Source organism: Macadamia integrifolia, chromosome 14 (genome assembly GCF_013358625.1).
Source record: "Macadamia integrifolia cultivar HAES 741 chromosome 14, SCU_Mint_v3, whole genome shotgun sequence".
Classification (NCBI taxonomy): Eukaryota; Viridiplantae; Streptophyta; class Magnoliopsida; order Proteales; family Proteaceae; genus Macadamia; species Macadamia integrifolia.
The window spans coordinates 23,752,816-23,765,010 of NC_056570.1; the positions used below are offsets into that span (position 1 = coordinate 23,752,816).

Genomic DNA, 12,195 nt, shown 5'->3' on the forward strand with positions numbered 1-12,195 from the left:
AAAATAAAATAAGAAAAGAAAAAGATAATACAGCCGTGAGTTTGAAGTTGTCCGAAGTTATGGCTCCAGTTATTACACATGTATCTAGAGTTGAAATAAAACATAAATGAGAACAATGGGAGAAGAGTAAGTATTAATACTTGATACTTGTTCATAAGAATGTTGAAACATCCTTATGAAAAGATGGTTCACCCACACAGACCTCTGATGAGTACTTTTTTATCCTTGGGGATATAAGAATTAATACTTGATTCAATCCCAAGTTGAGATTTCTGGGAGCTGGTTGCAGATGCAACAGCATCATCAACAAGGCTTCCAAGGGATGTGTTCTGTAAAATCATAGGCAGGGAACCAATAACTATAGGAAGAAAAAAATCCAACTCTTGTAGGTGCCAGTGCATAGTTAATGATATATGAGTAATGGGTGAGAAGCGAGCAAGAGGGACAAATCTCCATCTATCTCGTACAACACCCTTGGATACAAGGTGAAAATGTTTTCTTAATTGTGCCCAATCCATCGCAGAGGTTGAACTCCTGAAAACAAGTCGTCTAAGAAAACCAATGGCCAAAACTAGAGTTAAAAAAAAAAAGTTATGGTTTTAGCAGCATCAAGTAGAAGCATAGAAACATACCTCCCCAACCCCCAACCCCCAAACCCCAACCGCCAACACATACACGCACACAGAGCTTTCAGCACAACATAGGCTGTAAGCAGATAACACTGAAGAAAAACTCGTAAGTGAAACTAAGGAGAAAATTAAACAGTAACAAGTATTAAAATTCCATGCCAGAACACTACACATTGACTTGCAGAAAATCTGAGAAAAGGCTGGCCTTCACACTTTATAAAAACAGAAGTCATTTTAAAATAACTCATTCTCAACAAAAAAGCATATGATAATAGGAAAGCACATAAAGATTGATAAGATTTCCACAGAAACAAAGCAAAAACAGAATTTATAAAAGAAACATCAATTCATAGTTGAACTGACGCACTATGGTCCAAGATACTGAAACCAAGGGTTCCCTACCTTCAAAGATGCTAAAAAGAAAATACTACTAAAAGAATCATGTACTGTATCCACTAAATCAATGAAAACCTCTGCAAGGAATCTCCAAGACTTCCAAAATAGCTCCTCCAGTAGCCTTTGGTAGTTATCACCCCAAAAGCCCTTCAAGATAGTAACTCAGGTATGGTCTTCAAGCTCGTATACTTTAACAAAATAATGTCTAAATACCCTACTTTGCTCAGGTTAACTTTGTCAATATCACGGACAGGATGGATGGTGTTAAATCTAGTAAACATCATCACAACTAAATAGGTGAAACCAACAAAGCACAACCAGGACTCCAAGACCAAACTGATGCAGATTAATAACCAAAATTGGCTTTTTTTATTAGGAATAAGCCTAGGGTTGGGTTGTATATGTGTTGGCCTTCAGTCCATGTGGTTTGGAGTGTATTGGGCCACTTTTATGGGTCTAAAAGAGAGGCTCTAAGATTGAGTATGGGAGTTAATTTCCTTTTTAGTTGGGCTTTGATGGGGTTAATTTCAGTACCTAGTTAGTTTCTAATTTTCAGTCTTATGTTAGTTTCTAATTCCAGTTGTTTTATTTCCTAGTTTACTTTTCCATATTTACTAACTAGATGTTAGTAATCTCTATTTCAGTTTTAGTAACTTTGAAGATACTAAATTGTAATCACCCCCCCCATCATTATTTTAAATAAAGGAGGCTCCCATTAAGCCCCACGATTTTAAAGAACAAAAAAAAAAAACTGCTGCTGCCGCTGCAGTGTCTCTGCTGAGATTTACCTTGTGTTTGATCAAGGACGATGGGGCTGGTGTTTGATCCTTTCGACACTCTGCGGTGTGAAGCCCGAGTGGTCTTTTCAAGCTTTCTTATCTTTCTTCTTTCAAGTCTACTTTCAATGTCTACTGCTGCTACAGGTATTTACCTCTTTTCCCTTAACAGTTCTGTCCAGGTGATAGGTTTTCTGGGCTGGAATATCGACTTCTGTTCTGACTCAACCCCTGGTCACTTTTGGCTGATATTTGGACCAGAGGTTCCCCTCATTAAAAGAGCAACTCGATCCAGTTTTGGTCCCCATCTGGGCTGTGGTTCCAAAATTATTAGAAATCTCTCTTTTCTTGTCCTGTAGTGACTTTACCAGAGCAGAACCAGAATCGATTGTTCTGGGCCGTCCTATTCTGTTGCTGTAGTATCTATTGTTGATTTGGGACTGTTATCATCCTAATACTACTGCTGATTCATTCCTATTTGGTGACTGCTGATCTGTTCTAAGTATTATTGGATATCTACAGCTCATCTGGAACATCTGGCCCATACTTCCAGTTCATCTGGAACATCAGCAAGATTTGATCCAAGCACCACATTGTTTAACCCACTTAATTTGTATCTCCACAGTATAATAAAAGTTCTGTTGTACTTTTAAGACTTACACTGCACTTGTGTTTGAGCTTGTTGAACTTTCTTAATAATAATCATCAAATTAGAAGTAAAGTCTTCTTCAATTTAGCCCTCATCTTTGCAAATCCAGGCCCCAGCAACGCCACAGTAAAATTTCAAACAATAACCATCAATATGGAGCAGATTTCTAACCGCAAAATAAATCCCTGGTTTGACGTCTGCAACTGATCGAACTCGTCTCTGCAAAATCCAGTGAAATCAGTGACCCTCTCCATGAGTGAAGGAATGGGAAAGAAACGAAGAGAGATTGATGGTCAATTATCCTTCATCGAGCAGATAAGATCTCCTTCAACGTTCGCAGGTCCCAAGTTCTCAGATTCAAGAGAGGTCTAGAGTTGTGTGATTGAAGCATTCATCGATTTTTGTTTTTGTTATGTTTGAAGTGGCAAATCCAGACATGCCGCCCCTCACTTAAAAGCACTGACTGTTTCACCGACTTTTGCTCAGAATCGATTATCAGCTTTAAGATCACCAATTTTTTGTGCCACAAATGAGGCTCAAAATTGTGCCAAGTGCCCAATTAAAAAAAAAAAAAAAATTTGAAAAATGAACAGGACATACCACACAGTTTTCAGCTCATTTCTGTTCAAAAAAAGGAAAAAACATCATATTGGTTCTTTAGAACGTTACCATACTGAGCCTTTCTTTAATGCAATGCCCTCAGTATTTTTTCTTGGGTCATCTTTCTTCTTCTAAACAAACGTACCTATGGGATTTTCACCTTTACCAGGACATCATCTGCCCATGCCCGTTGAACATGTCTTATCACATGATTTAAAGGCCTCCCCAATTCTTTCCCATTAAACATAGCAATGGGTTCTACACTTTATACTTCTTATTATGTTGAATACTTTTTTTTTTTGTGTAATCCCAACTATATTTTCACCATTTGAATGGAGTTTTCTACTTGTGCATGTTTGGACTAACAATTTGGATGGTGTTATGTTGGGTCCTGTCATTCAATTGCCACTGCTTCAAGGTACCTGGACCATTCAGTTTATATATGTTGACCTAATCTCCTTTATCGTGAAAATCAGTCCTAGGAATAGTGGGTTTTAGAGTATTCCATAGAACGTAATGGTGTAAGTAGACGACTTGAAGGCAATCCAGTTCCAAGAAAGGCTCATTTTTGGATATTAGGTTGTTTATCATATGCACTGCAAATATGATTGACTTTGACCGTCCACTAATATTTCTTTGATTCACTGCACTTAACTTCTGAGAGCATGGAGACTTAGTAAATTAAGCACCTGAACTCTCAGTCTTTCATACTGACTACTATAGATTTATATGCACCTATTCCAACTCTTTTGTTGATAATGACGAAGGAATCGATGAACCTATGGAAATCAGGATCCTGAATCATGTGATGTCTTTTCTTGTATTGGTATTTCCATCATTTAAATTGATATTAAGATCTCATATACAAATTTATCTGTGCGTTTAGTCATTATATATCTTGTGTGTGGTCAGGGATTTCGGTATGTGGCATCTGGTCCTATGGTCAGGTCCTCCTATAAGGCTGGTGAGTTCTACATCAAATCTATGATTGAAGCAGATCGAGCCAAATCTTCCACACAACTTCCAGTTTCATGAAAAGAGGGGTTCCTTGTACCCCCCAAAAAAAGGCCCTAAAAACCTATCAGGGCACCATTTAATTGCTTGATTTTTCCCCCTTCATTCCCAAATTTATATTTAATTCAATGTAATTAATAAGATTTTATATTTACAGGGTCCTCAAGCATGAAAAGTTTAGATCTGCATAATAATCTCCCTCTAACTATGAACTGTGCAGGATGTTATTTTCTTTTTCCATTTTTGTTCAGATTTAATTCTCTCTCTCTCTCTCTCTCTCTCTCTCTTTTTTATTTTTTTAATTTTTTTTTTCAATGCAATTTGGTCAGATTTGATTAAACAAGGACTTAAGCTGGATCAGAACCTTAGTCTTGAACTTGTCCAGACTCCAGACCTAGCCATATCTGTAGATGGGCACAAATTGGGCTTGGATTGGATAGCGTCCGTCTTGGTTCCAAATTTCAACTATTAGGATTGGATCTGGTGGATCAACCAATCTCAGTCCGATCAGCACCACTCAGCTCTTGTCCAATTTTGGTGTGAATTGGACCATTAGTGGGCCGGGTCGACCCGCAACACTCAGTTTTAAGTATTCGGTTGGATCAGAATCTTGCTAGGTTCTTTGGATTGTTGCTTTGTTGCAAACCCTGGGCAAAGATTATCATCTTATTGCAGCCTCCAATTTCACTAGCAACCCTCAGTTAAGCTCTCGTTTGGGTTAGAGTCTTGCAAGTTTCTTTGGATTGCATTTTTGTGGAAAAAATTGGACTAAGATTAAGAGTGAAAGAATCTTGTTGGTCTAGTGTAGGAAATGCAATATGTGTGGGTCAATGAGAGCATAAGCGTGAGCATCTTTAGCCCACATAGGGATGGGGGTAGCACATTCATTTCACGTTTGTTGTGCCCAGGTGTTTATTATGCTAGACTGTGAGCATCTGTAGCCCACATAGGGCTGGGGGTAGCACGTTCATTTCACTTTTGTTGAGCCCAGGTGTTTATTATGCTAGACCAATAGGGTTCTTTTTTCTCAAGATTATATTTGATTATAATTAGATATTTTGGTAATCCCATAGTATATTTTTGTAGTTTTATTGGATTTTTTTTTTTGTAATTTCATTATATATTTTCAATACTTTTATATAAGGATGTTAATTGGATCGGTTTCGGTTTAAATGGTGGGGATCGGTTCGGTTCATATTTATTTGACTAAAACCATAACTGCACCATTTACTAAATGGTTCCACTTTTTGAAACCGTGACCGTTTAGTAAACGGTTTCGGTTTCCACGGTTTCTAAACGATGTTGTTTTCACAGTTTTAAATGGTTTTGGTTTCAGTTTCAGTTTATTCCATACGGTTTGTAAAACGGTTCACAATCGATTTGTTATAACTTGCAACTATCTCTAAATTGAGGATCATAACTTATCCAAAAATAATTGATAACCACAAATAGGAGATTCTATACTAATGATGGTGTGTCTTAATTTGATAATCTAGTGTTATTTCTTTACATGGCCATTCTCAAACATATAGAATTAATATCATACAACATCCATATCCAGCCTTCTACAGCATAAAATGTTAAAATGACAGGTGGTTCAGCCAAAACACCCCATCTGTGATAACAAATAGTAGCATATATGGATTACAAGTTCATGATCTAAAGTTCCTCGGTGTTTAAAGGAATTGCGAAGATGTGGAACTTTGTATCTCTATCTGAGCGTTGGATGGTGGGTACCGGTGAGGACATATTTTTTTGGCAGGATCAATGGATAGACCCCTTTTCTATTGCTGAGCCCTCCCCCCTCCCTTTGTCTCATTTTTCTCAAAGCACTTGCAGAGTGGCAGACTTTATTGGAGACGGTAAGTGGTGTCTTCCTCCTATTCAGTTTGATTTTTTACGTGATATATTCAATGCAATAGGGAATATATCCTTGTCGCGGGGTCAGAAAGATCGATGCTGCTGGTCTCAATCGTCCTTAGGATCCTTCTCCACTAAATCGGCTTGGAAAGCACTGAGAAAGGTTTCTCCTAAAGTGGGTTGGGCAAAAGTAGTGTGGGGCTTAAATTTGATCCCCCGCTAATCGGTTTTGGATGGAGACTCATGCATGGGAAGCTTCCTTGTGATGACAAGGTAAAAAGAAAAGGATTGCCGCTCCCTTCTAGGTGTGAGGTGTGCAATAAGGCTGAGGAGTCTATAACTCATTTGTTCTTGGAATGTGATGGATCTGTCTACATTTGGAAGGCGTTTGCTGAAGTCTTTGGATTTCATTGGTCCTATCAAGGGGAAGATTTTTCAGCGCATGTTTCATGGTGGACTCAAAAATCCAACGCCAGTGGACTGTCTCAAATGTGGATGGCAGGCTTGATTCTAGTTCCTTACTTTATTTGGATGGAAAGGAACTCAAGGAGATTTAGGGGACTTCATCGATCTTATGGTAAAGTCTTTCGTACAATAATGGAGGAGGTTAGAAGACGTGGCCTAGGAAAGCATGATAGAATTAAATCTCGCCTAGATTCTAAGAGATGCTTGAAGCTGAATATTGAGGTTCTAAAAAGGAAAATTAAAGAGGTGCGAGAAATTTTCTGGCTGCCTCCGATGGATGGTTGGTGGAAGCTAAATTGTGATGGCTCTTCCTTGGGTAATCCAGGGAATGCAGGAGCAGGTGGCCTTATAAGGGACAACAAGTGCCACATTGTATCGATTTACAGCTCCTTTTTAGGAATTGCTTCGAATTTTCAAGCTGAATTTCAGGCGTTAATTGAGGAATTGAGAGAGCAAGAGAGATGAATTGTGCATCTCTGTGGATTGAATGTAATTCGGGCACTGTGGTGCTCATGGTTCAAAGGGGTTTGGTCCCGTGGTTTATTTGGCAAAGGTGGTCTTCCCTTATTTCTTATCTCAGTGGTATAAGATGGAAAATCACTCATTGCTATAGGGAGGCAAATCCTATAGCAGATTTCCTGGCGCAGATGGCAGCTAAGAAGGAAACGTCTTCATCAGTTGTGGCATGGCCTCTTGAGGTGCTTGAGTGTTTGGCTGCGGATGCGATGGGCAGATCGCGCTTTAGATTTTATTAGCTTTCTTTTTATCTTTTTATGCCTAGTGCCCCTCATTTTGTTGATGGCAATGCCGTAGGTGGAGGTGGGTCCTAGGTTGTGTGCTAGTTTTGGTTTTTTTTTTGATCTTCTTATGATGGATCCTCTTTGTACAGTTTTTTCCCCTTTCGTCTCTTAATATACATGACCCTTTAGCGAAAAAAAAAAGTTCATGATCTAAAGCCTAAACTTGAATTGAATTGCAATAAATCATACCAAAGCAAGATGGACACTTAATTTAATTGTTAATTGTTATACGGATTATTGCCCCTGCTTTATTTAATTGTTATATGGATTAATCGGACTGGTTTAAACAGTTTCAATTAGGTTCGAAACCAACGGGTTTCACGGTTAAAATCGACTTGACCCGTTTAGCTAATCGGCTTGAAACTTGAAACCATAACCGCACCATTTACTAAACGGTTTCGGTTACAAATTCACATCCTTACTTTTATAGGATAATTTGGTGGTTTTATTGGATATTATTGTACTTTTTATTGGTATTATTATACTTCAATTGGATATTTTTGTAATTTCATAGTATATATTTTGAGTACTCTAATATGATATTTATACAATTTTAATGGATATTTTGGTACTTTTATAGGATATTTTTGTACTTTAATTGGACACTTTGGTAATTCATAGTATATTTTCAGTACTTTTAGATGATAATTTTTATACTTTCAAAATAATTTTTTGTACTTATTGGATATTTTGATAGGATATTTTCATACTTTTATTGGTTATGTTGGTAATTCCATAGTATACGTTTGGTACTTTTATTGGTAATTTGCGGATTTTGTAGTGGGCCTCATTATTACTTGCACCCCCCACCACCACAAAAAAAAAACCATGGAGGAACTTCTTCTGTAACTGTCTTAGCCCTTGATGTCTCGGTTATATCCCAATATCTTTAATCTGCCATGGAAGAACTCCTACCTAAAGTTGCATAAACCATGGTGGAAGCGAGGATGTGGGTTTGGATTGGGAAAAGGGGAGGAAATAAGAGCACATTGTTGGGGAGGGGTCGATGATAGGTTTATTGTGGGAGGTAAAGTAAAGGGTGTCCGTATAAGATTTGCCTTGTACTACCTTCGCACCAATGAATGGAAAACTTAATTTGAGGAGTGGCATGTTGGTCCTTGTATTTTTTGTTGTCCCATCTTTGGATGTTGTGGTGCCTTCAGCCTCTTGCTAATAATCCTACCTTGTGGCAGTCTTTGCTCCTTTTTATTAAATTATTATTCATCCAAAAAAAAGTAAAGGGTGCTTGTTGGGAAGGAGGAGTTGAGGAGATAATTTCTTTGGAAAAAAAGAATGCTCCTTAGTCGTGTGTGGCTTCTGCGTTTAGATTAGAAGTTTGGCAAAATGACGTTTTCACCCTTGTGAAATCCAAAACCTCACTCCCTGTTGATGCTCATATACCTTCTCATTGGCCCCTGCACTGGAGCAAGGGCTGCACGACTAGGTGCATTCATTTCCCGATTTTTGTATGTGAAGGGTTCCCTGGAAGACAGTGTGGCTTCTGCACTAGCGCGGGGTCCGTGGGAACACACGCGGAAGCAACAACAATGGCGAAATTTCTGCCTTCTATTTTTTATCAAAAGTTCTTCTATATAAAGTGCGACCGGAACAATGTATAGTAGTATCAAACCCAGCTAAGCAAAGCTTTGTTTTTAGAGAAAATTACACAGTCACCCCCTGAACTTTGCCCTGAATCAATGCCTTCCCCTATATTTTCAAAAATGACATGAACACCCCCTCTATCTTTGGAAAATGACAAACACACCCATGCCTTGAGTGTAATTTTAGCCCTGCCCTGCGAATATGCGTGCTAAATGGTTAAATGTTTCTTTACTTGGCCAACGTTCATATGCACTTGTTTCACATGTACTTCCCCATCCACGCCCTGAACCACCCCACCCTTCTACCTCACCTCTGCAACACCAAATAATGTGCATGATAAATGTTTGTTTATTTAGCCAAAAGGCTAGATGGAAATTATATTCTAAAAGTGGTCTGCCATGGTTTTTGAGCTTTTTAAAACATGGCATTAAAGGTTGTTCCACCACATGTACTTCCCAGAAAATTTACGGCTTGTTTGATTTTGTTTTCAGAAGCGTATTTTTCCATATTTCTGTGTTTTGAAATGGAAAAACATCCTAAGAACCATTTGATTTTTCTGTTCTGTTTCATTTGTTTTTTGAAATAGAAATAGAAATTTATGCCTATTTTTGTGTCTAGAAACAGGAATGGAGAAAATTTTCTGTTTCTAGAAACAAGTGGGAGGGACAAAAAATTGTGAAAAACCTGATACGTCACTCAACATACCCCAACCCCAACCCATTGTTGAAACTTTTCACTCTCCATATATGGTGATTCCAACCTGGTTGTGTGATGTTTACAATTTCAGATTTCCTTCATCCTTCTGAAGCTCATCTCCACAAAGCATACCTGCAACTCCAATGTCATGCCTTCACTCGTGAGTTGCATACCGACAACGTTGTGCCTTCACTAGTGTCTTGGACCCGATTACATTGTTGAAAATGTTTTGGCAAACAAAAAACATATAACACCTTTTTGCAATCCTAAAAATTGTTTCTTAGCACTAAAATAGAGAAAAAAAAAAAAAACCGTTTCTACTGTTCTACTGTTTCTAGACACAGAAACAGCAGAAAAAAAATCAAACGGCCCCTTAGTTTCTACAACATTATGAACTTTTTCACATGTACTTATTACACAGAATTGTTGTGGAAGTTTTGCCTAAGTGTGTGGGAAACAATGTGCTACGAGGGAGAGGTTAAGGACCCTAATTTGTCAACCTCATGGACATGTTTGATTATAATAACATTGGCAACATTTGTTTTTCTTTTTGTAGTTATTAATGATTCATTACATATATTGTCTTGCCTTTGTTTCATGATTCGTTCCCTAATTATTCTTGTTAATTGTGGATTAATTTGTCTCTGGTCTGATTATACTAGGAGGCAAATATGTGGTGAAGTCATGAAACTCATACTACATTACGAGGGTTCAGTGAAGACCTTATTTGATGTGGACCCTGATTTGTCTAACCTTATAGACATGCTTGAAGTTACCAGAACAAATTTCAAGATCCCACTTGATAGCACTATTACATTACAGTATGTGACAGTGTGACACCATCCAATAATATGTAAGTTGTTGCAAATGACAAGGATCTGATGGATATGTTCAAGGACCATGTGCAAGTACGTAGTAGAGTGATATATATTTATTCACATCAGATGCCCATTGAGGTTGTAAAATCTTTTCAGTTGACATAGCCTAATATATCTACACAGTTCTATCATGAAGTGGCTTCGGATGAAAAAAGTGATAAGAGGTTATCATGAATATGAAGAGGATCATGAGGATGACTTATTATTTGATGAGGGCAGACCTGAGGTCAGTGAGAAAGAAAATTTAGAGGATGATGACATACACATGACCAATGTTGATTCGGGTGTAGAGGATGATGAAATAGAAGAGTCAATTGATGAAAAGGAACTTAAAGTTTGGAAAAGGAACGAAAACATTGAGCAAGCACTCATTGTAGGTATGAAATTCAAATGTAAGAAAGATTATGGCATGGTTTTGGCATGAATATTCCATAAAGAGGGGTGCAACATTGAAGAAGGTTTGGAATGACAAAAGGAGGATTGCACATAGGTGTGTAGTTGGAGATTGTAAGTGGAGATATACGTCGCGGTACTTCGTGATGGTACAACAATTCAGATCCAAAAAATGCAAGCAGAGAATAGTTTCCTTAGGACCAGCAATAACCCATTTGCTACATCAGCTTGGTTAGCAGAAAAGATAGGGGAGAAGTAAGAGATGACAGGTTGAAAAGTGCTAAGGCGATCATGAAAGAAGTCCAATAGGACTATGGTGTGGTGTTAGATCAAATACCAAGAAACACAAATAAAGAGAGACAATAGATCCGTACGATACAGAGATTTAACGAGGTTCACACACCAGGGTGGTGTGCTATGTCCTCGGGCGAAGAAGAAGATGATTCATTATGCAGAAGAGAGATTACACCCTAGCAGCGGTGAGGAAGAACTCGCCCTGAAACCCTCGCTTCGTGAAAAACCCTAGAATACAATGACTCTCAACAAGCAACAATATATTATATATATACTCCAAATAGCGGTTCGACCCATCAGGTCATGGTCGATCCGATCGAACCATACTGCGGGGGCTACGCCCCCGCACCCCCATACGAGATCAGTGATGGGCTCCGGGCTTGGGCCTCTACTTCCATCACAGATCTCAGAAAAAATTCTCATTCAGGTCGCCACCAAAATATGTCGGATCGGGTCAATCTTCAAAACGGGTCAAGAATTCGAGACAAACTTAACAAATCTGGACCTTGGCTTGTTCACAAGTACATAAGAGTTAAGAGAAAAGCAATTGCTTTTATTGAAGCAGTCAGGAAGATCAAAACAGGATGCTGCCTAGGGGCCATTGTAAAATGGAATCCGGGAAGTGTAGTGCATTTGACAACTCTGTCACTACCAATTCAACCCCACGTATTTGAAAGGTTATTTGTAAGCTTTAATTCTATGAAAAGGGATTCATAGAAGGGTGCATGTCAACTTTTCATTGGCCTTGATGGTACTCATCTTGAGACAACAAATGTGGTGGGGTTCTATTAAGTGCCATTGCTTTAGATGCAAATCAAGGTATATTCCCTGTTGGTTTGGCAGTTGTAGAGTTTGAGGATCAACATTTATGGGGTTGGTTTCTACAGCTCGCAGAATAAATCATTGAACTTCATTTCAGAACGATAGAAGGTATGTCTGCTAATAATTTTGGATGTTAATAATAGGGGCTGCTAAATGCATTTGATCGTGTAATGCCTGGAGTTAAGCACAGATTTTGTGCGAGACAATTATACGAGATTTTCAAGGCCAAGTATCTTGGCCATCTACAAAAGAATGCATTTTGGAGTGCATCAAATGCATTTAATGAAGTTGAGTTTAAGAAGAACATGGAGGAATTAAGGA

At 38.3% G+C, this 12,195-nt stretch overlaps 1 protein-coding gene across 4 annotated transcripts in view; it reads left to right on the top strand.

Annotated features, from left to right (window-relative positions):
• Positions 1–4,314, top strand: part of LOC122061630 (lipoyl synthase 1, mitochondrial) — an 11,338-nt gene extending 7,024 nt beyond the window's left edge. The window contains exon 4 of one of the 4 annotated variants that reach the window (XM_042625030.1): positions 3,937–4,314. In XM_042625030.1, coding sequence (XP_042480964.1) covers positions 3,937–4,038 — 102 coding nt within the window. In that variant the 3' untranslated portion in view covers positions 4,039–4,314. Of the gene's footprint in view, positions 1–1,973; positions 2,538–2,559; positions 2,933–3,936 lie in introns of those variants that run through there. The other 3 variants (XM_042625029.1, XM_042625033.1, XM_042625032.1) reach the window with 3 other exon arrangements.
• The last annotated feature ends 7,881 nt before the right edge of the window (positions 4,315–12,195 follow it).